This window comes from Vicugna pacos, chromosome 15 (assembly GCF_048564905.1).
Source record: "Vicugna pacos chromosome 15, VicPac4, whole genome shotgun sequence".
Taxonomy (NCBI): domain Eukaryota; kingdom Metazoa; phylum Chordata; class Mammalia; order Artiodactyla; family Camelidae; genus Vicugna; species Vicugna pacos.
In genome coordinates, this window is record NC_133001.1 from 10,096,697 (window position 1) to 10,121,475 (window position 24,779).

A 24,779-nucleotide genomic window follows, 5' to 3' on the forward strand; every position below is an offset into this window, starting at 1 on the left:
TTCTGAGGCTAAGATGTACATACACAGAATCTCTGCCTCTTGAATTAAGAAATGTGTTGTCCACTTTTTTTTTAACAGTGCCCTGGGTGATTGAGGAACTATTAAGGGCCTGAAATATTACAAGGTTTTCAGGTGAAAAATACTTTCATTAGTTAAATGTCACATTTTCTGGCTTTTCTTTGAGAACAGTGATGAAAAGGCATTTTTGTTCCTCTCTAAGAAAAACTGAAAAGCCCTTTGCTCACTTGATCAGATAACCAGCCATAGAAAGTCAGTTCTGCTAAGAACATATGGCTTTTTTCACTCATTCGAAGACTGATCCCTCACTTTGTGCTAGGGTTTATACGAGGTGTTAGGTATGTGAAGATTTTTTTCTCCAAAACTTAGCCTTACAGGGATATATACAAAGAAGATCATAAAATATCGAAGCATACTGCTTTAAAGGGAGCAGCTCAAAGAATAAGAGGTCAATGAACAAGGGGGGAGACATAAAGGGTTCTTCCCAAGAGGTAGTATTTAAGAAAAGACGGGGTGGGGAATTCCCCGAAGAGTAACCAATAAGTGCAAAAGACTAGAGAATGTTGGCCCGTATGGGAATCTACCTGCTCACTGTTGTTGGAGTGTAAACGTGGGGTAGTAAGAGAGAAGTGAGGTAAAACCAGACTTCTAGGGTAGGAGTCTATGCAATGTTCTGTAAGTCATGCAGGTTTTTATTTAATTCTAGTCTTGGACCATTAACAGAGTTATGATAACCATCTACATTTGATTAAAGATCGCATTTAAATCGTCTTAAAGCCAATGCTCAGATAATAAATTCTCAGAAACATCGTCTCTCTGATTAAATCTCTCTTGGCAGGAATGGTGCATTAATTCATGGAATTAATCGTTCATGAGTCAAACTAGGTCTGTCAAATCTAGGCAATTCTTACAGTCCTCTCCCGTGGGCCATCATAAGTCTGGGCCAGCAGAGTTTTCCTGAGCCCAGGCGCGAAGAGTAGGATAGTTGAGCCTTACATTCGACCCCTTCCCCCTCTGCAAAAAAAAAAGGGGGGGGGTTATGGAGGCAATGGATGGGGGTAGGAAAGGGGAGCAGAGGGCTTTAGAGGCCAAGCATATTACTTAGAGCTTAAGTCGGGAACTGTTACCAGAAAGACTGGCCGAACCTGAATGGAACCTCACACCCCTCACCTCACGCAGTTTTTGGTATTTTCCTTCAACCTCATGTCCCCTTCCACCCTGGCTTGTCTGTTTGCCCCCCAGGATCAGGCCTCCTGCTTTCTTCCTCCTCTTTCCCCGCTTGGTGGGATGCCAGAGCTTGAGGCCTTTGATTACACCAGGCGCGCGCCCCAACGCTATTTGCTCTGCTAACAATTCCATCCTCTGTCCTAATCTGTCCGTGGTTGCCTGCCAGCCACTGAGTTCGTTCTGCCCCACAGCGCAGCGCCTCCCGCTGCTCGCCCAGGGGCTGGGCGGCTCCAGGATCCTCAGGCGGATGCGGCCGCGAGCCAGTGCCACGTCTCCGCTGCCAGCAGGCCAGCGCCTGCGTGGGCTCGGGGGCGGGTCGGGGCGGGCGGCGAGGGGAGGCGGGATCTGCGCGTGAGCGGCGCGGACGCGGCCCAATGGGGCCTGCGGGCGGCGGCGGCGGCGGCGCGCTGCGCGCCGGGGGGCGGGGCCCGGCGGCAGTTGCTGGCAAGCCCGGGAGGCCGAGACCACTGTCGTTGCCTCGGCCGTCGCATCCCCGAGGGAGTCGTGTCGGCTGCCCCTTGGCTCCGAAGCCCGCGGATCGCCCCACACGCTCTCTGTGCGCTCCCGAACTCGCCAGCCGCTCCCCGCGCGCCCTGCCGACCGTGCCTCCTGCATCATGTGCGGTAAGGGGGCTGCGGGCGGGGGGCGTGTTGCGCGGCGGTGCTGGGGTGCGGTGCGCGCGCCGCTGAGGCCGGTGGCGCCGGCGGGAGCCGGAGTGTGGAGGGTGCGGAGTCTCGGTATTGGGCGCGGGGTGTACGGCGGCGGCTGCGGGTGCTGGGGGCGGGGGCCGGCCTGAGAGCTGGAGGGGAGAGGGTGGGAGACCCTAGGAGGGCACCTGAGAAGAGGGCGGGTCCTAGGGGGGACCTGGGGGCCGAAGGGGGATTTGCGCGAAGAAGGGATCCAGGAGGGAAGAGAAATACCTGCATTGGGAAAGGAGCGAGGGCCGAGGGAGCTAAGATGTGGAGGGGAGTGACTTCAGGAGTCTACCAGGTGAGTGAGGCAACCTGTGGCACATCAGGTGAGGTCTCTTGAATTTATCTTACATTTTTCTAGGATTTATCTTTTTAAAAATATTTATTTTTAGTTAACTTTATTTCGGGCAGACCCAGTAGAAGATAGAAACATAGCTAGAGCTACGACAATGACATTACACATGATCTTACTTTCTGCCACCCCTGTCTCAACAGAAACCGTTGCTAATCAATACCTTGGTGAATCGGCCCGGAAGTGACCGTGGAGATAGATCTTACGTCATTTATTACTTGCGTGTGCATCCATTTAAAACACTTACCTATGAAACATTGGTCTACATTTAATGTGTTTTACCTGGAACAGTTAAAACAGAAAGTTAGGCCCTTTTATTCCGTGTTTTGAGACTTAGTCCTCTTACTATTACCTAAAAGCACCAGTTAAAAGGAATTGTCAGAATTATATATGAAATGACCGCTATGCTCTGAAATTGGTATTAACTTGGCTATTGTCAGTAAAAAGAATTGAATTCTTACCTTTCTTACTGAAATTTAGAACTGACCTTACCCCTGGAAGAAAGAACACTTTTTTAAGCGTAGTATGTTTGTAATAAAATTGAAGCTATCTGGGTAACTTATTCTTTGTAGCCTTTTGCTAGAGGAATTTAGCAGGAAGTAGCTTATAGTCATCAGTGTATATTTTTCCTGTATTTAACTTTATGCTAATTTCAGCTTCTGCAATGAGGAGCAGGTTTAAATTTAGAGTAGATTAAAAAAAACGCACAAAAACAGAAAGCTATAAATAGCTTGCTAAAATTATTAATGTAGAGCTGACTTTAGAATCATTTATACTTTTGCTATGTCTAGGTAGTAGAGTGGTTTTGCAAAACACATAATTGAGTTCGGAGCTGTGAAATAATGAATTTGCCACCTGGTTAATCCCCAGTGTGCTTCCTTTGGTAATTAAGTGTTCCTGAGTGATAAGGTCTGTGCCTAGTCAAGCCACTACCTGGCTTTCTGATTGCAGGTCATTTCTTCATCTTGTTACAGGAGAAAAGGAAGTCAGAGTACAGTGGTGTAAAAATAAAATCAGATCTGGTTTAGAAAAGGTTTGAATAAGGGTGAGGCTTTTAGGGTGGAGATTAGGGGTTGGGAGTTTTCAGAGTCAACATCCCCATTCCACAGGGTTTTACTGCTGAGGTAACAGACAGGTGATAAGCAATAAAAAGGAATTAGTGTTTGAGGCATTTCTAACATCCTGCTTTCAACCCAGACCAGAGTTTTACATGATTTCAGGAATAGGGTCCAGAATTTATCTCCTCTTTAATGTAAGTTGTGAAAGTTAACTGTTAAGAAGACGAGTTTGTCTTTATTTTCCTCCCACATCTTCATTACCGAAATAAAAACTCTAGGCAGATAAATTGGATGGGAATGAGATTAAATGGCAGAATTTACCTTCTGATTACCTGCTGTTCAATTTTTTCTAAATGATTATTTCATTTCAACACTGCAGAATGCTGAAACGGAAGAATGAGGGCTAACGATTCTTTCTGACATGCTTTTTTCTAATCAGAAATACTGATAAAAGTGTTGTAATATTTATCAGGTTGTTTTGGGATGGATGTTAGTGTTATTGAGAAAAAAAGATTTTATGATCAAATAAATTTAGAAGCAACAGATTAAACAATGTTGAGCTGGCTTTTTTTTTTAATTGCAGGACATCTTAGAACTTCTAATGTGCTAATAATAATAAGTGTTCTGAATCTCCCAGAGAAAAGTAGTGTGTCTGTCTAGGTTTATTTTGTCTTCCTCTTATGCTTGGTTCTTTGGAATACACTTTGTCCTTTTAAATTTGTTTTACCTTTGGCTTTGGTGAGAGAGCGTCAATTCACTTAAGCTACCCACAGCTTTTAACAGATTTTGCTGTTTTTTTTAATAAATGTGGGGTTGTACCCTTCTGGTTCTGATGGTGTATATAAGTGACATTTTTGTAAATGAGGTCATATTTAAAAGCAGTAAGAGAGCTTCAATTTAAAAATATTCTGAAGTGAATCCTTCACTTTTTTTTTTTTTTTGGTAATTCTGTTGTCTAATGGCTTTGGGGCAAGTTGAGGAATGCTGAGACTGGCTGCTCAGATTAGTCATAAAACTAGTACTATTAACATATCCTTAGAAATCATACTGGGTATAAAGTAGTTGGTTAAGAAAATAATTAATTACTTAATGAGTATTTCCCCAGTTGCGTTCCCTGGAAAGGGGAAAGTTAACAGGTCCTGGTAATGAGTAGTAGAAGGTAGGAAAGAGTTTTGTAACACATAAGTTTGGGAAATTCTGCTTTTGAAGATTCGTAATTAGCAAGATTAAAGGTTTTAAGAAGTTCTACAAATAAACCTGTTAACTTCGTTTAACCCAGTATTTCTTAAACCTTTAATTATGGAGACTTTCTTTCACCTCATCCCTACTTAGCGTTCTCTTTCTGTGGTATAGAAATTTTTGACTGTACGTTTGAGGTACCTAGAAAGTGTTAGAAGATATTTGAAGTGATCGCTTTGTATTTGGCATTCTGCCCATTTGGAGAGATGAATAAAACAAGGGAATTGCCTTCAAGGAATTGCTGTCTGGTTGGAGGAAACAGTGACTACGTGTGCAACAGGTGTGGGTGGTAATTCACAGTCCTTGTTCACTTCCACGTTGTAGACAAGTGGAATGAATACAAATTCAGAGACAAGTTAGGCCAGGAATGTCCTGGATGATAGGGTAGGACTCTTACTCTGAGGAATGATGCCAGCTGGTAGAGAACTAGTGCATCATGAGAGGTACCACTGATGGCATGTTTTACTCAACAATGAATGGAGTCCGAAACAAATTGAGAACTACTACTAGTGGGTTTGAAAGACGAAATAGAAGTGCCAGGAAAAGAGGCCAAAGAACAGCGGTGAGAGGTAGAAGAGTTCTGGACAGAGTCTGCAAGAAAAAGGTCCTTCATGTTTAACACTGCAGAGAGAAGTTAATTGCATTTGGCTATAAAGAAATTATTAGAGAAGTTGCATTATATTGAAGGCAGAAGGATTTGAGGTTGTGTTGAGGAGGAGAGCAAGTATACCAACAGAAGAGAGAGTTTTGTGAAACTGAGGTCCCTAATAGAGTTGAGAAGTTGAGTTCCTGACTGTGAAATTAATACTGGTTAAGTCATACATACTCTAAGCATTGTCTCTAAATTGACCAAAAGTTGATTTATATCATTGGATAATAAAAATTCAACCCACTGTTGTGTAGGGTTCTCAGAATATTTTGATGTTAACAAAAAGTTCTGTATTTGCAAAGTGGAGGAATCACTTACCGAGTTACAAGTAGGAGAGGCTGGTTCAAGGCATAGTATGCTTTGTTTTCAGTCTCTAAGGAAGGATGAGAGGTTATGAAGGGTATTATAGTGTTAAGATGAAGGCAAAGTCTTCAGGTCTATAAGGTAAGAATCTACCAAACATGAGAAAGAAGCTGGAAAAGAAAAATGGGGATTTGAGAGTAGTCTAGATTCTAGGCTTTAGAATAATACCTGGGGGAAGTTTGAAAGTTAGACAAGCAGTGAATTAGCAGGATTGGTCAACATTTGGGAGGGCCCCTATGAAAGTGGACCTGAAATGGATGGATGACTTGAAATGGATGGACTTCACTGTAGAGGTGCTCAGGGGTGCAGGAGTGAGAGCATAATGAGCCCAGAGGGGCTGCCTTGGCAGGATGATGAAAAATTGTGGTCCGGTGTGATTGATCAGAGAGAGATGGGAAAGGTGGAATGTTGGGAGATTTGTGAGCAGGAGGTGCAAGCATTTTTTCAGGAAAGATGATGCCATAGGTAGACTGTGAGGGAGTGTATAATTAGAGATGTCAGGGTGTAAACAGTGCTTTGAATTCCAGAATGCTAAAAATGCAAGATAGAAGTGTGTTTTAGCTCCTTCCCGTGGCAACATGTGTTTACAACAAAGTAGGGAACACTTGAAGCAGCATTTTGTAAATAGAAAAAAGATTTTTGAACAATTAAAAAACACACAAATTATTGAAATCTCTCATGTGTCACTTCATGTAAGTTTTTCTTTGTGTTTTTAGGATTGTAGAAAATGTTACCTCAAATAATATTTCATCTTTTAAAGGAATCTTGCCTATAGAATGTTCTTTTGTAATTACATCATTGACTGTGTTTTATGGCAGGTATATAGTTGATGTGTTTAAGTTAATTGCAGAATTATTTATAATTACAAAGAGTTAGAAAAACCTCAGTAAATTGGGGAATGGTTAGGTAAAATATGAGGAATCTATTATGGACTATTATAATTATGCAGCCGTTAAATAGAATAGGGTAAATGACATAGAAGGATCTTCAATATCTTAAGAGAAAAAAGTACAGAACAGCATATATAGTATCATCACATTCATGTGTTAAGAAAAACTCTATAAAACCATATGCATGTAAGTTCATATATGTAGCAAAATTCATAATTGAAGGACTGAGACTGTGTGTGGAATTAATAGTATATCTTCCCATGTGAGGGTGGAAAAAGATTTTTCACAACTCATTCTATAGATTTTGTGTAATTTGAATCTTTAATGATGATGATTAATTAATGCGTAATGCATTATATGAAAAAAATTTATATGAAATTTGTGGCATTGTAGATAAATGTTGATTCAGAAAGTATAAAATTTATAGAAGGAAATTAAATATTGATAAATTCGATAAGTTCCAGTGTCTAGGGTCTCAAAATATTGAAGTTGTCAAGTAAAAAAATAGGTAAAAGCAGAATTTCTTGAAACTAACATAATATTGCAAGTCAATTATATTTCAAAAAAGTAAAATTTCTTATTCATAAAGACATAGATATAATCAGGGATAGAAACTTTAATAATTTGATTAGTCAGCTCATTTGCATTCCGTTTTCATTTCAATAAGGTCTAGCAGTCTTTGCCTACAACCAGATTGCTTTCCACCAGGTGTGTCAAATCTGATCTAGGCCATATCTGAGTATTTTGTTAAGCAGGGTGCTCATAAGTGCTTTTATGTCATTGAATTTAAGTTGCCATTTTCTGAGAATGATGGCTGTAGATGGAAGCATCTGCTTCAGTTAGGGAGATATTTATTCCACATGTGTTCCATTATTAAGAAAATTTGCACTTTGGAAGTACAAAGTGTGCTCCATACAACTACTGTGTGTGATATTTGTGCAATTACCAAAGCTGTGGAGAGTTGATGTTAAGGCTTTTGTGGTTACCTTAAGCAGAGCTGGTTATTTCGAGGTTTTTGATAAGATAGATCAAAGACTTGAAACAGGGATCAATCTAGTGATGGCTACTCTAATAAGCAAAACTCAGAATGTTGAATGATGAATTCCTCCCTGTAAACATGCCCTGCATACCTGATTAGCAGGATATTTGCCATTAAATTTTCCCAGCTACCTCAAGGTTACAGCTAACCCACTAATCTTCAACAACTGTGCTGTCAAATTGACAGATTCAATCTCTTATATTTCGTTTTCCTAACCAGGGATAATTTAGGTTAATCCCCCTTCTTTGTCCCAGCTCTGTTACTTTGATCTTAGAAAATTTCTTTACATGTGTCGTCCTTTTCTTCCTTTTAGTTCCCGCCCAGTTATGAAAGGAGAAATATTGCTCCTACTTCCTCCTCTATTCCTCCTCTTCTCCTTTTCTTTGTTTCAATAGTGAACCAAAAAAAAAAAATGACAGTAATGATTATTAGCAATAGTTGTGTTTCCTCTCAAGGAAAAGACAGGTTTTGAATTGGAATTGATATGTGGTATTTCATTGAATCTGAGATGCCACTTTGGGAGTGGGTGTAGCTCGGTGGCAGAGTGCATGCTTAGCATGCACGAGGTCCTGGGTTCAGTCCCCATTGCCTCCATTAAAAAAACAAACAAAAAAACCCTAAGATGCCACTTATTGAGAAATGCACCATTTTTTTTATGGATCACAAAGAAAGAAAATATGAATGTCTTAAAATCAATGCTGTCAGTATCTGAAGCCCTGGAAAGTATTCTGAGGATGCTTTCAGCCTGTCAGGCTAAGCTATCTGATTGTCTTTACCTTAAACCTGTGATGAATCTTAGCATCACTAATGGGGACGCACTAGACGATGTAAAATGCATACGTACTTGTGAGTAATTCTTGTCCGCCACGGTTAACTGAACTCAATCAGGCCTTTAGATCTTCCAGTTTACAGGATATGCAAGGAAAAGAGGAACTGGTTAGACCAAACTATGTGGAAACAACTAGACATGGCCAGAGGTGAGAAGTTCAGCCAGAAAATTGGCCCTGGCTTATTAGTAAGTCAGTGTCTTGGGGGGAAATAGGGCATCAGGGGAGAGCATTCTGGATTCAAAGAGATCTGCGAGTCACAACAGTCAAATATGAGGTGTGATCCCTTATTATATTCTAGAATGAACAAATCAGCCGTAAAAGACTTTTTTTTGGATAATAATGTCTCTATTCATATGTGAATGTGAACCTTGTATTAGGTGATACTAGAGCATTACCTTAGATGTGACAGTAGTATGGTTTCGTAGGGAAATGTCCTTGTTTTATATATGTTACTTTGCTTTTATTAATTCTTAACAATATGCTCTGAAAATACTAAGGCCCTTCACCAGATTTCCAGTTTTAATTTAGTAGAACAAATCATGTAAATGTTGTAACAAAGAAATAAGATGTGCTGTCTGTAGAGGTGTTAAAAAGTGCCAGATACACCAGGAATGGTGCTGTGGCAATCAAAGAAGAATCCTCAGAAATCATAGGACATCAAGCTGGCAGGGACTGAAGTTGTCCTTGAAGGTCGGAGAGAGGAAGTATTTGGCCCTTGTGCTGTGACTCCCCATGCAATAGAAGTTGCTCATCAGTCATGGCTTTCCTTCCTGTGTAGGAAATGGGGCCACTGAATCCTTTTCAGAGATGCTTTCTAGGGCTGCTACCAATTAATAACTTGTTGACACTAGTTGTGAAACCTGTTTTACCATTTCTCAGTCTAACTTCTTCATTTTGCAGAAGGAGAAACTGAGGCAGGGTGGTGTACTGGAAAGCTTTGGGGACATGAGTTAAAAGAATTTGCAAGATTTCTTCCGCACAAGAAACTTTTTCTATGAGCTAATATTTGTTTAGTGTGAATTTTATTAGTTTATCAAATATTAAAATTTAAGTTTGTATGGAGATGGATATTGCTTTAGAGAGTCTATCTTCCCCTATAAAATAGTACTCAGGATCTCAAGATTCACACAGTGAGCCTATATGAACCAGAGAGATTGAAGTTGAATATAATATCAAAGTTGAATGCTGTTGTTGAATTACATGTGTTGAAAATAGTAAATTTAATATTGCATCACTCTGAATTTAAAAAAAAAACATGTTGAGTCTATAACTTGTCTTAAAAAACAGTTGCTTTTTGTCATTAACATTTAAATTGTTTAACAAATTGGTATTTGATTATTATATTTAATCTTTAATTCTCTGAATGTATTACTTTTACCACTAGAATTAACATATCTTTAAGTGAGCAAACGAAACCAAACAAACAAACAAAAAACAGAGAGAACAGATAATGCAGGGTATACAGAAGTAGAAATGTAATGTTGTGTACATGAAATTTATATAATTTTCAAACCAATATTGCCTCAATAAAAAAAAACTTAAGGAATTACGTTATTAAAAAAAAGAGAGATGATTTAGTAGTGAACTTTTCTGGATGTGCTGCATTATTGGGATTTGGGCTTCCTCTTCAAGGCTTTCCAGAGTCCTCAGCCTGCAAAGAATTTTCAACAGTGTGATACGTTGTATTAGTTAATGACCTAGCAGATTATTTTGCAGTGTTGGAGAGCAGACTAGCTGAGAGTCAGAATTCTTTAGCACATTTATACCAAAGTTTTATTTTGGGAAAATACTTATATTTTATGTATTGTCTGTTCATGAGCTGATAAAAATACTTGTTTGGGACTGATAGTTTCTGTGTGCATTTCGTTGTTATCAAAGGTCAGTGACCCATGATGGGGGAAAGTGTAGAATACATAAAAGTTTGATTTACAAGTGGGTTATTGGTTTAGGTTGTTCATATTACAGCTGTTTTATTAAGGAACAGCAGTAACAACAAAAACCCCAGACCTCATGCAGTGTTGTGGTGCTGTGAAAGTGACATGCCTGTACAACACATGGTAACTTTACAAATCTTTGCAGTCATAATTTTTTTAAGTATGAATGAAATACAGGATTTCTATAAGTCTTTGGCCTTGTACTGTCTTTTTTTGGGAAAGTTCAAACGGTTGTTTCAGGTTGTTTTGGATTTTAGTTTTAAAATGTGATTTTCTTTGTATTTAAGGGTGTGGTAGTTTATCTGAAAAAATTGCACCATACTCATCATGGTAATCAGCATACACGTTATGGCTTTTTGTACCATCATACCATAGTATATTGGTACATATTGGTATATGTCGAATATTAACAATGTAATATTTTTGTATGCTGAAATGTTTTGATAAGACTAAGCTCTTTATAGAAATAAAGATACCTTTTCAAATAGAAATGAAAACTGGTCATTCTGGAGTTCTCCCCAGCAGAATTAATCCCCTTAAGAATCAATGGCATTATAGTGTAAGATAGTTGAGAAAAAGGAAAGTTCTTTCATAAATAAGCAACTTTAATTTACATTTCCTTGTATTTTGATTTTCAGTTTTTATACGTTTGAGCTATATATACCCTGGCCAAAACACAATCATGGAAGAAAGACTTCAGATAATTTCCATGGCTGCTGTTCCTAAAACGTGAACTTTCTTTTCCTGTGTTCTACTGCCTCTTTGCTTTTTTGGATCAGTTTGCATTGTACAAGTTCCTTTATTTATAGTTTTGCTTTTCCAAATGATTGCTCCTTTTCTATGAGTTCTCAAGAGTTGTTAACATGGATTATAGTTATCTGTCCTTTGCTAGTATCTGGTGGACAAGTAAGAAACCATTTTCTCTTATGATGATTATATATTTTTTTATCCCACTTTTCTCTAAGATTGAATTATTTAGATTGTGAGTATTCTTCACATCATTGATATTTATAAGTTATTTATTCCTGAATGTATTGATAGCATGGTCATTGGAAGTAAGAAAAATTATTCCGTCTGTATAGCTTTGGAGGGCCCATATGCTGTTTAAAATACTTAGTTAAGAAAATGTTTTCCTTTAAAGAGAATGCTCAGTGTATAGGACATGAACCCCAAATTTTGGTGATTGGTTAATTTTGAAAAATTAGATTTTAGTTGACAGAATGTCAGTGATGGAAGGTATGACCAGTCTTACAAGATTTTTTTGAAAAAACTAAGCATTTATTTTGATGTATTTGCTTCAGTCTTTTATACTCATGAGAAATTCTCCTTTGAAAAAATTTCACTGCCTTTGACAATTTGAAGTGAATATTTCTTTCCTTTTTAAAGATGGACTCTAGCTTCACATTTTTACACATCTTGGACAATTACGCAAATGAGGATTTTGTCATAATTGTGCCATTTTGATTCTCTAGTCAGAGTTTTCTATTAAGTATTTGTTTACTTGCAGGTATATTTGCGTACTTAAACTACCATGTTCCTCGCACAAGACGAGAGATCTTGGAGACCCTAATCAAAGGCCTTCAGAGACTGGAGTACAGAGGATACGATTCTGCTGGTATTTCCTCTAAAAAAATATTATGGGTGTTGTATGATTCTTGAATCTAAATAGGAAGGTTGTTTGTTTGTTTTACTAGATTCTTTTGTTGTTTTCAGTAAATCTAAAATCTGAAGGATCTTTTATTATGTTTAAAGGGTTTGTTCATGTAATTCCAATGGTATTACCATTTATATAGAGTATTGCTTCTTAGGAGCATCTTCTTTTGGTAAAAATGTTACTATGAAAACAAGTCTCCTGGGGCATTTTCATTATAGACCAGAGTTCTTGAAGGCCTTGCTCGCTAAGTTTTTTTTTTTCCTTTCTTGTAATTTTAATTTCTTTTTCTCCATGGATTCCATGCTCCTGGCATAATGAACTTCCCTCAGATTCTTCTATCTTAAATAAATAAAAATAACTTTTTGTCAACTTTATGTTCTATTCTAGCTCCTTCCCTTAATTATATCAGGGCTCACCAAAACCACCCCCAGTTTCAGTGATTCCCTAGGAGGCATACACTCCAGAATTCTCTCCCCGTGGAGTCACACAGGATGTTCCCAATTCCCTTAGCGAGATGGGTACCGTGTGAAATGTTGTGTACCGGGAAAGGTCATTAGTAGACCTCGGTGCCCAAGATTGTCATTGGGGGCTGGTTCCATAGATGCCTTCTGCCTAACTTGTACCAAAATCCTAGGCTCCTAGAAGGGAAGCAGATATTCACCATAAGCCACCTTGTTTGCACCAACAGCTTAGGTGCAGTAAGCCATTCTAAATCAGTTAGGGTGGTGGGAACCCTCCTGAAGTCTAGGTTCACAGGTGCCAGCCAGAGGTCACCTTTGCAAGGAGGCCTTTCTAAGGATAGCGGCCTTGGGCTTGCTATGTTAACTTTTTCTGTACACTCAACATTGCTGGATGTAATGGGCATTTGTCTTCCATGGCTTTCCTCAGCAATGGAAAGTCAGCTCCTCAAGTCCTTTGTTCTTAAAGTCTCTCCTTAGCTTCTCTGACAGTACATCTTCCTACCACGCCGATTATTTCTTTTCTGTCTGGTTTGGGGGCTCCTTTTCTTCCACCTATTGCTTATACTGATATTCTTCAAAATACTTTCCTGGGCATGCTTTTCTTCTTTTGTATCTTTGCGGGTGAGCTCTGACTTCATCAGCCTCGTGTATGTTGGCAGCTTACAATCCAGATGTTGTATTTCCTGAACTGCAGACCTGTGTTTCCAACTGCCTCCTCGAAATTTCTCCCTGGATAAACCACGATATAAACTTTGCATGTTCATAATTGAGCTGAATACACTTCAGCTCCCACCTGACTTTCACTCTGTATTCTTTCTGTGTTCGTTTTATCAGCAATCATTCAACAAGTCCTTTGAGCCTGGGAGGTGTCCTGCCTTCGCACGCCACAGGCAGGCAGTTCTGCTTCTCAGCATCACCTGTCTCTTCATGACCTTTGTGTTGTTTAAGCCCTCTTCATTTTTGCTTTGCTGTAGCTATAACTTCAGACAGCTGGTGTCATTTCCAGTTTTTCTCCTCCAGTCTTTCCAAAGAGAGGTTTCTAAACTTTTTTTGCCATATAACTGCCCTAATTGAAACTATTCAGCACTTTTCCATTACCTTGGGGTAACTTTTTTCAGATGTCTTGGGGACGTTAGTAGACTCTGGAGAGAGGAGTTCCCTGACATTTTCTCTTTATCCTGCTTCTGAGGTGGAGGCCTGTCATCTGTGTTTCTCCACTGTTCTGCATTTGCAACCTGTAGTTCTTTTACTGTCATCTAAAACCACACTGTATTGTAATTATTTTTTGCTTGTCTGTCTGCTCAATAGACTAGAAGCTGTCATGGTTCTTTATAACAGGTTTTCAGTAAACGTTGAATTGTTAAGTAAATGAATTAATTAGATGAAAAAATATTTTTTTGACTTAGAAGCTTTGCCTTAACAATGATAATCTGAGTAATAGCCAGTTTCTAAATCTTGCTTTTCTGCCTCTTGATGATTTAGGTGTGGGAGTTGACGGAGGTAATGACAAAGACTGGGAAGCAAATGCCTGCAAAATCCAGCTCATTAAGAAGAAAGGAAAAGTTAAGGCACTGGATGAAGAAGTTCACAGTAATGTACTTAGTTTGATTTTTGTCCCCCCTCCTCTTTTCTTCCTTTTCCCTTCCCTACCAAATTACTCTTCCTCCCGTATTTTGGGACCCATTTTAAGACTAGTGATTCTTCAAGTTGAAGGGAGGGAAGAAAAGTAGTTTTGATTCTGTCTGTACTGGTTTCAGTGTACCTTGATTTGAAAACTGATAGTAACTAGGAAAGGAAATGAATTATGTACGTTGTGTTCTGAGCAAGCTCAGCATCCTAAAATGAAGTAGCCATCATTCCTGAGGAAGGGCCTGTCACAAAACAAAAGGTATTATCAGTGGTGCCTTTATTCACGTATCTTCACTTGGTAGCCGTCTTCACTTTGGGCTAAAACTAGTTTGGGTGTTAGTCGGTCTGGATGTTGCACCTTTCAGTAGGTCTGATACAGTCAGGGAAGTAGCATATGTTCCCCTCATGATTTTCTTACTTCCCTGGCATAAAGTAGTTGCCAGAGATACACGTTCCACTAAAGAGTCTGTACTTTACAGTATTTAGTTCATTACAGTATGCTTATCCATTTTATCTTTTCACAGGAAACTTGAAAAACAAGACAAAAACTTTGAAGTAGATTGATTGGAAAAACATTTTTAAAAAATCCCCCATAAACACCAGGAAACTCGATTTTTTATATACGTAGTCAGATGGATGCCATCATAATCATTGTGAAGGAGTACAGGTCGTAGAGGAGAATGATGGATTCAGTCATTTTTTGCTTTCACATAAGCCAAACGTTTAGTTTTGTGGTACAGTTGACACTTGAACAACATGGGTTTGAACTGCGCAGATCTATGTGGATTTTTTTTTCAAGAGTATACACTACAGTACTACACTGTCCGTGGTTGGTTGAGTCTGACAGGGTAGAACCTTGGGTATGGAGGGCCAATTCTAAGTTATATGTGGATTTTTTTGCTGCGTGGTGGGTCAGGGCCCCGAAGCCCTTGTGTTGTTCAGGGGTCAGCTGTGCTTGTTTAACAAATTAAATCAGTACTTATTTTGCATGTGTTGTGGGTAAGATTAGCTTGGAATAAAGCAGACACCCAAATAACTACACTTGAGAAACTGCGGTTATAAATAGTCGGTCTGCTGTGTCTGTCGCATCCTGTTTACCAGGCTGATTATAGTAGGTTCTACAGGAAAGAACGAACATTGCTCTAAGATCACAGGAGAGCTGGTTGCCACAATCTGGGGAGACTTGGGATATGGAAGGAATGGCTGCTGGTTATATTTGGGCAGTGAAGGTGAGAAGGGGGGACCTTCTGAGTAGAATAGCTTGAGTAAAGGTAAGAGTAGGGAAAGCAAGTTTGATGGAATAGGATATAGTCCTTTTAATCTACATTGTTGGTAGATGGGTGTGGAAGGAGGGAAAGCAGATTGTGACCCGAATCATCTTTGCATGGCAGCATACTGAAACATACCTCCTCCTACGGGAATGTCGTCAGGAAGCAGGGGGGAAACGGGTACTTGCAGACAGACATTCCTGGTGAATTTGTAACTGATGAATCACTTGAAGAGCAGTCTGGCAGTGTCAAAATGGGAGACACGGTACTAAGTGCCCTCTCTATAGTCCTCATAACCCATGAAGAAGGTAAAATTACCATCCTCATTTTGCAGATGAGGAAATTGAAACTCAGAGGAGCAGGTACTGTCATTAGATGGTGTCAGCAGTAAAGGCAGTGAAATTTGGGGGGCAGAGGAAGGACAAAAGAGGGCTGCTGCTCTAGGGAGCGACAACAATTAAAGATTTTTTTTTTACATTTTATGTCTTAAAGGTATAAAATACAAATGGTTATATGTTAACATTTATTATCTCAGGGTGTAGGCATTTCAGCATTTCATTATAACCAGTAAATTTAAATATACTTGAACTATTAAAAAAAAAAAAGAAGGATGACATCTGAGAAAAGGTACACAGAGGGCAAGAAGCCTTGGGAGTGAAGGGAGTGGGGGGCAGATAGAAGGTGCAAGAAAGGAAGTTGCTGAGGCGCTGCCGCTCAGTAAGGTCAAGGCACAGGTAGGGAGTGAGCCTTTATAGGAATTAATGTGAGAGAAAAACTAATTAAAACAGTTAGGAGGTGAGGAGGAAGCCTGAGTAAGGTGGAGACTGAGGGCCTATATAGGTGGGATTGAGGCTTAAGGAGAGTTTAGAAGATGTCTTGAGCCGAGGAGATGAGAGCTATGCTCTTAATGAATAAGGAACATGGGTACATGTTCTTTCAGTGACAACAGTGAAATAGGTTTCTTGATTACCATGAATCTGAAATGGACTCAATTTACAGAATTCTGTGACTTTTCTTCAGTGTTGCTTGGCAGCTTGGAGTGAGTGGAGGAAAGAGAAAACAGTGTGGAGTTATCTGTGCTTAATGTTCAACGAGGAGCTTTAGAATGGAGTAACAGTGAATGGGGAGAGTCAGGATTGGAGTCGTGATTAATTTATAAAACATGAAACATTTCTTGTAGGAAATATGCTTATTGTAATAACAATGATTTTTTTTTCTTATTAGACATTAGATAGTGTTCCTTTGGCAACAGGGATATAGTTATGGTAATTACCATGAATTTAGAATGGATTCAATTTAGAGACTCTTGTTACTTTCTCCCGTGTTGCTTGCCAGCATGTGGGGGGACATACTGCTTTTAATTATAATTAGCCCAGAAAACTAGTCATATGTTTTCATTGCTTGCATCGAGCTGTTAAATAGTGAAAAACAGTAATCCTTACTTTTCTGAAGGTCATTTATCAGATCGCCTTTGTTATTCAGAACACAGCTAAGCCAGGAAAGAATATATTGAAGGTTTTATCCATTGATTGAGTGAGCCATCAAAAGATTGAGTATCTGCCCTACATAGCTTAATGTGTAGGATTCAAAGATCGTAAGACAGGCTACTGTAGAACTTGAATTCTGGTAGAAGCCAGGCTGACGTGTCATAAATGTTGTAATAGTACAGCAGAGTATACCATTGTGCTTCTGGAGTGCTTTAGAGTCAACCAGCCTTGAGTTCAGATCCTGTCTCTGCTTCCTGTTAGCTATGGCCTAGGGCAGGTTCTGTGACCCCTCTGAGCCTCAGTTTGTTTATCTATAAAATGGAGACAATTGTACCTAACTAGTCAGTAACAAAATGAGTATTTATTGAGTGCCCCTTATGTTTCAGCCATTGTTCTAGGCCCTGAGGACAGAGAACAAGATAAAGCAAACTCCCTGCCCAGATGGGGTTTACTGTCTGGTGAGTGGGCCAGACAGCAAACAAATACACAGTGTCAGGTGGGGATTAGTGCTGTGAAGAAAAAGTACGGCAGAGGTGACATTTGAGCAGAGGTCATGGACTGTGAAGGAGGGACTTCTAGGCAAAGGGAACACCAAGTGCATAGATCCTGTGTGGGCTGGGCCTGCTTGCAGCTGAAAGTCAGTGGGGCTGGAGCTTAGTGAGTGGGGGGAGAGTGGCAGGAGATGAGGCTAGAGTGGTGGCTGGGGGCTTGGTTGTGTAGGTCTCAAGAATGGTGGATTTTACTGTGTGTGTTGTGGGAAGCTGTTAGGAAATTTGCATAGGGGAGTGACAGGATCTAACTTCTGTTTTGAAAGAATCACTTTGGTTGATGTGCAAAGATTAGATTACGAAGAAGGAAGACTGGGCGCGGGGAGGCCAGTTAGGATTCAGTTGAGCTAGGCCAGTTTAGAGCTGATGGAGGCTTAGGCCCCAGCGACAGGGTTAGAGTGGTGACAAGTCTTTAGTAACTAGCACGAAGTAAGCGCTCAGTAAATGTTAGCTGTTGTTCTCTTTGTAGCTTTGTTAGTTGTTATTTGTTGGTAGCTATGTGTTGAGAGCTTCGAGGAGTAATTGGAGAGGGTTGGGAGATGAGGATGGAAAGATAGGTGGGCCAGATGGTGAAGGGCCTCATAAAACATGAAAAGGCCTTGTGAGAAAATGGTTCTCTGGTTGTATGTTAGAATTTTAGAATCTTTTTATAAATCCTCGTGACCTGGTTTAGGATGATTCATTTGGGTAGCTAGGGATGCAAACCACATTTTAAGCAACTGGAAGTCAGTTCAAGGATTTTAAGCATTGTTTCCTGATCAGATTTATATTTTAAAAAGACCTCTGATTGGCCAGTATAAATCCCACCAAGACTGTGTACTAATAAAATGCATGGACTTTCCCATTCAGACTTCTGAGCAGTTTGTTCTTAATTTAGTCCTAATTCTGATAAACTTTGTTATCTGGTTTCTTAGCCAAATGAATTTTATATTGGAAAGTTAGAAGGGGGCATTACTAGTAAATACTAGAACTTCCCCCCCACCCCCTGAAGAAGCAAGAAGAGAGAACTTATAAGGAAAAGGAATTAGAATATCTGCTTTTCAAGACAAAGGAGAATCTGCCTATATCTTCATGATTTCATGGTGTTGCTTTGTTCTCAAGGACTGTTCTTTGATTTTGGAAGCTCTCCATAATTGCAGTTTGTATTGTGAAATATGTTTACATTCACTGGGGACCAAAGAAATTGCGGTCGTAAGGTGTTATGGCACTGAAAATAAATTTATTCTTACATATCTAATTAAAGTGATACTTATTTTTTTAAAGGAAAGAATTAAATGTAGATTTTTAAAAATCACACTAACTCTTTTTGTCCATAAGTTTAAAGATTTTCAAGCCTCCAGAAAAGTTGAAAGAGTAGTACATTAATCACCCATATACTCCATCTGGTTTTACCAGATGTTAGCATTTTGTCACATTTGCTTTATCTCTTTGTATACCTTTTTTTGGTTGTTACTGGAACCATTTGCCCTAAATATTTCAGCTGCATTAACTCCTCTAAGTCTTTTAACTACTATTTTGAATATGCCTGATCTTCAGTTTCAATCATTGTATATTCTAGGTGAGCAGCACTGTAATAATTATATTTAAATACAGCTTATAGCATTATCTCCACAGCATGATTTAATATTGGAATTTTTCATTTTCTCTTCTTCAGAGCAACAAGATATGGATTTGGATATAGAATTTGATGTGCACCTTGGAATAGCTCATACCCGTTGGGCAACGCATGGTGAGCCCAATCCTGTCAACAGCCATCCTCAGCGTTCTGATAAAAATAATGGTATGAACAGATTGTATGTGCCTTGCAATGTTTGTAGGGGGCCAATAATGGGAGAAGAATGAAAGCTCTGAGTTTTCATTATTTTAATCTGGAAAATTTCAAGCCTATTCCGAAGTAGAGAGTATGCAGAATCTGACGTGTCCATCGCCCTCAGCTTTAACATACATCAGTACGTGATCAGTTATGTTTGTTTATACCCCGACCCAGATTATTTTGGAAGTAGCATTTAATTTGTAAATATGTAAGTACGTATCTCTAAAAGGTAAGGGCTTAGTAGAAGGATGTATCTATGTCTCCTAAGAGACTTCTCCCTTTCTCTCCTTTTTCCTTGCAGTTTACTCTGTTGTTTGTCCTGTAGAGTTTCCTACAGTCTAGATCTTGCTAATGGCATGTATCCTGTGGCATCATTTAACATGATTCTCTGTTCCTTCCATTTTTTATAAATGGGTATGATATTTAGTTACATGCATAATGTTTGGACATTTTTCTTTTTGTATTGTTAGAGGTCACTGATGATCATAGCCAAGAATAATGATTTCTTTAGGGGTTATACAATGGCGACAGTCTAATACTATCATTCCTTCTTCATTTATTATCTCAAATACTTCTATAGAGAGAACTTTTCCATATCAACTGCTTGATTACCCTGATGTACAGATTGTACAGGAAAGACAGAATAAATGTTTGAATTTTTTCCCCCCTTTATTTATCATTTTCCAAATGAAATGGTTCTAATGCTCTAAGATGAACAATGAGCTCCTTTTAATTACTATCAATTCATGGATTTACAATCTTTCATATGTTTCAAAACGCTGAGGTATCTATATTGATGCACGAATTTTCGCATCTTTAGTCACTGGGAGCTTCCTGAGGTTGGCTCCTGAGTCCTTCTGCTGTGACCCCAGTAGGCTCAGTAGTCTGTTATTTTCTGGCAGTGCAGGATGTTCCAGGTTCATCGAGCCTGCCCTAGACCTGGAGCCAGCCATTTCTCTGAGTAGCCCTAAGTAGTTCCTTTTAGTGGAAATGATACTGAAAGACCATAAACCAGGTCCTGGAAGTGCTTATTGCGCGGGCCTTTTCAGTGGGCAGAGCCTGTGTGGGTGTGTGCATGTGTGCACGTACACATTTCAAGAGAAAACAGCATGATTTTACACTAACACTTCTAGTTCATATCTGGGGCTGCACGGCTTTACTGTTAACCTCATTGATCTGTGTATTTCCCGTCAATCACACTTAACTTAGTTCTTCACACCAGCAACGTACTTACTGGATCTATTGCATGATATGCATAGCACAGACCCATAATACCAACACTACCGCAACAGTAAGTTTACTGTTTTTTGTTAATTTTTTCTGTCCTGAGGGTACATCTCTTAAGAATATGTAATCAAATTACTGTGTTTTAGAGTCACTTGGGATAATTCTTCTTTATGTGGCTGTGCTAATAGCTGGAGACAGTGTTATGTTAATATATTTTGAGCTTTAGGGATTGATTTTCTTTAAAAAACAATTTTATTTAAAATGTTTGCATAGTTCTGAGGTTACTCCTATAAAAAAGGCAAATGAAAATAAGTCCTAGCTTCTAGCTTGTTTCCTCTTCCTTATTCCACCTCTTCTTTTGTATAGCTGTTAAACAACATTTGTAGAGTCTGTTCTACCATTTTAAAAAAAATAAGCAAACACATATGTTTATGTGTGTGTACATGCATATATGTGTGTGTGTAGGTCCCTTTACGGTAAGATTTTGTAATTCAGAAGCTACCTGTTTAGGTTTTTCATAATTGTTGAACTGGATTAGCATGCTAACAACCACTCAAACTTTCAGTATTGACAAGGTCTTTATAAAATAAGATTCCTGGAAAATTTTATCTAGATTATATTTAGAAAATTTGATTGTGTTTTAAGGCTTTACATTAGCCATTTATGATCCTCTGTATTTTAACATAGAAATATTTTTTAGACCTATTTGTGGTGTCTTTCGTGGTACCTTTTCTTTCTTAGAAATCTAGTGAAATGTTTATTTTATCATTTGGTTTGTAGTGCATTCCGTTCAAGCTCATTTAATGTCAGACCAGAATGTCAGATCTTTAATATGTTAAAAACATTTTGATAATTTCATGTAAGATTGAATTTAGTGGTAATTTCCTTCCTGACTTAAATGAACTTTGTTTCTTTTTTAATTTCTTTTCTTTTTTAAATGGAGATACTGGGAATTGGACCAAGTACATTGTGCATGCTCAGCATGCGCTCTACCAACTAAGCTATACCCCTACCGCCATACATGAACTTCAAATAATAAATCCACATTAGTAGTCTTGTCTTTACATTCATGTCAGTAGCTACAAATAATATTGTCGGCTCTTGATTGTACATGCTTGTATTTTTGAAAGTTATTTGTCAAAAGAGATGAAAATTATTCCATTATCATATATATTTGATCTTGGAATACTATTTTAACATTCATTTATCTGACATTCTAGGAATTTTCTGGACCTTGGATAAATAAACTATAGAACTTAAAAGCTGGTTTTTCTTATGAAGTTCTTTAACTTTAGTTTTAAACTCATTTAGTGTAGATTAGATAATTGTTTTTGGTTGAAAGCCTTTCTCTTTAAAGGTAGGAATGTCTTACGCATAACAATGAATGACAAAGAAGCTGGAATAATAGTTATTTAGTTCAACTCTCTCATATTACAAGTGAGGAAATGGGCCCATAACCATATTTCTTGCACTTGGTAACACTGGGCTAGTACTTTAGCGACGACTGAAGTTGATGTCCCTAATTCCAGTTTATTGTATCTCCCCACTCTTCCCACCTCTTAGCACTGTGTGCTTCTACATATAAATTATGCTGCTGGTCTACCTGAGGATAGTCTGATGATGAAAAGCAGATAATACTTGATTACGCCTAGATGTACAGCATGTAGCAATTTTTTGACTTGCGAAAAATCTATTAACAGTGATGGCTATTTATAATGTTTATTAAACCTATGATTTTTTGTCATCAATACTTTTATCTCTTTTAGAATTTATTGTTATTCACAATGGGATCATCACCAACTACAAAGACTTGAAAAAGTTTTTGGTAAGTAAAGTGACCTGAAAAGATCACTGGTCTTTGAGAACACTTCTAACTAGAGCAATGAGGCTGTTTGTTGGGATGTGCAGTAAATCCTGTCTAGATACGATCAGGTAATCCCTAAGTCACCTCCAAGGGTTTGGTGCTTTACTGGAGTTTTCTTTGTTGACAGTGGAACATTTTTGTTTCCTGTATGAAAAGGAAATAACTATTTGGCTTTATTATAAATGACCCAAAAGCTCAAATAACATTGGAATTTGAGGGAAGTGTCTTTTGAATTGTGAGAGACCTTGTTTGTCATTTTTAAAAGATTCTAGAGTATGTAAGGAAACTCAAGACAGATTAAATGAAGGCTTTGTACCCTAAATAGCTGTGTACTGTATAATAATGGTAATGATGGTGACCTTCATGGGTGCCTTCTCACACCTATCCAGTTCAACCTCCCTCAGCGACAGAAGCCTTCTGTGTGTGCTGTCCCAGTAGGGTCGCTGCTGTCCACATGTGGCTGTTGAGCTAGGATGAGTGAGGAACTCAATTTGAAATTCTATTTCACTTTAATCATTTTAAATTTAAACAGCCACGTAAAGCTAACAGCCATTGTATTGGACAATGAAATATCATTAAAAAAAGAATCATTATATTCATTATGGAGTTAGTACTTTGTGAATGGTAAATATTTCATTATATTTTAATTTTTTTAAAATGTATTTAAGTCATACATGGCATATATAGATTTATATAATTATATGTATATATTTGGTCACAGAGAATACCTTGCTATATTTATTTATTATTTATTAAGCCTTTTTTGGGGGGATGGGGGAGAGATAGTTAGGTTTATCTTTTTTTTTTGTTGAAGGTACTAGGGATTGAACCCAGGACCTCTTGCATGCTAAGCACATGCTCTACCACTGAGCTGTACTCACCCCCAGTACCTCACTGTTTAGGATTCACCATAATTAGATGGTGACCTTAATTTCAAACAGTGGGTAACTGGGGTATGGTGATCAAAAAATGATTAAAAATTAGTTAATGAGACTTTAGAGGAAAAAATTCCATAGAAAAGATTTGGATATTATGAATATTTCCTTAAATGTGTCAAACATTTTTTTCCTTTCTAATTACAGGAAAGCAAAGGCTATGACTTTGAATCTGAAACGGACACAGAGACGATTGCCAAGCTTGTGAAGTACATGTACGACAATCGGGAGAGTCAGGACACCAGCTTTACTACCTTGGTGGAGAGGGTCATCCAACAACTGGTATTAAACCACACTTCTAAAGATAATCATTGCCGACATTAATCCCAGTAAACTCTTAATAACTTTGATAAGAAGAAACTATGCAAATTTCTTGAGTAATTTTTGCTTTTATTTCCCATATATGTAACTATTCAACTTGAGTAATTTTGGGAGACTATTGTTTTAATGATTTTACTGCTTTCACAATAGTTTTGTGTTATGGGTATTAAAAATAATCCAAAATCCAAGAATTTGTCCAAAAATTGTGGATATACACACAAAAACTCATACACACTACACACTAACATATACATAGCACACATTGTCGAGGATTTATCTCTTTCTCCCTTCTTGCTCACTCTAGTGTTCGTCTCAGTAACTTAGCAAAGGGTACCTTCAGCGAAAGGCACACTCTTTGTTCTGGGATGATGTCTGCCTGTCTCTGAGCCAGTACAGTCAATTTGGTTTTCCTTATAGGGACTGTTCCTTGGCCCTGTACCTCTACAGAAGATTATTTCCCAGCCCGGGAGAAAAGTGATATTCTTTTGATCTCATCCCAGCTGCCCTAATTAAAGATTAAAGATATCAAAGATACACAAAGGCCCAAGTACAGAGTGACTTCCACCCCCCGACCCTGCTCATAACTCTAACTTTCCCATTTAACAGCCCCTTACCTCTCTGCGAGGGTCCAACCGTCACCTCCCCTCTCCCCCCAAATCTTACGATGCCTGCAGCTAAAGGAGGAGTCAGGAAGGTGGAGAAGATAGAGGCCTGCTCCTTCCTTTTCCCCAAGGCAGAGTAGTGTGCCTTCCAAGCCTTTTCCTGTTTCTACTCATTGTATAACCCAGTTTGTTCTATTCCTTCCCTCTCCTACCTTGCGTTTCTCCTTCATTCATTCTTGATTTCCTTAGGCCCTGTCCTTGAGGAGTTCGGGTTGAGGGGGTGGCATGATGTGCATGTTAATAATTGTGATTGTGTATACTTTTCTCTCCAATATCAAGGTCAGAGAGAATGGAAGTTAACAGTGGTGTAAAGTTACTAGGCCAGAGGATGGGTTTTAGATATGGAGGTTGGAATCATTTCTAATCATGTCCTTCCGTTTCTGACGCATAGTATGGGAGAGATGAGGTACCTACTGAGAAATGCTGGTAGCATGCACAAAACTGGCTGTCCAAATAGTATGTTTTGGAGCTTTTATCTGTTGAGCCTATTTCAAGAATTGGCTTATATAAAAAATGGGTCTTGGATTCATCAAGACCCAAAAGTAAGCGTCTACCTAAAATTTAGACTCATTTATAAACTAGTGCAAAAGAGCAGTTATATGAACAAAAAATTTCTATA

At 38.7% G+C, this 24,779-nt stretch overlaps 1 protein-coding gene across 4 annotated transcripts in view; it reads left to right on the plus strand.

Annotated features, from left to right (window-relative positions):
* The first annotated feature begins 1,670 nt into the window (after positions 1-1,670).
* Positions 1,671-24,779, plus strand: part of GFPT1 (glutamine--fructose-6-phosphate transaminase 1) — a 51,596-nt gene continuing 28,487 nt past the window's right edge. The window contains exons 1-6 of one of the 4 annotated variants that reach the window (XM_072937605.1): positions 1,671-1,868; positions 11,799-11,906; positions 13,889-13,996; positions 18,993-19,118; positions 22,145-22,203; positions 23,325-23,459. In XM_072937605.1, the coding sequence (XP_072793706.1) occupies positions 1,862-1,868; positions 11,799-11,906; positions 13,889-13,996; positions 18,993-19,118; positions 22,145-22,203; positions 23,325-23,459 (543 nt within the window). In that variant the 5' untranslated portion in view covers positions 1,671-1,861. Of the gene's footprint in view, positions 1,869-1,928; positions 1,983-11,798; positions 11,907-13,888; positions 14,002-18,992; positions 19,119-22,144; positions 22,204-23,324; positions 23,460-24,779 lie in introns of those variants that run through there. The other 3 variants (XM_072937606.1, XM_072937607.1, XM_031676485.2) reach the window with 3 other exon arrangements.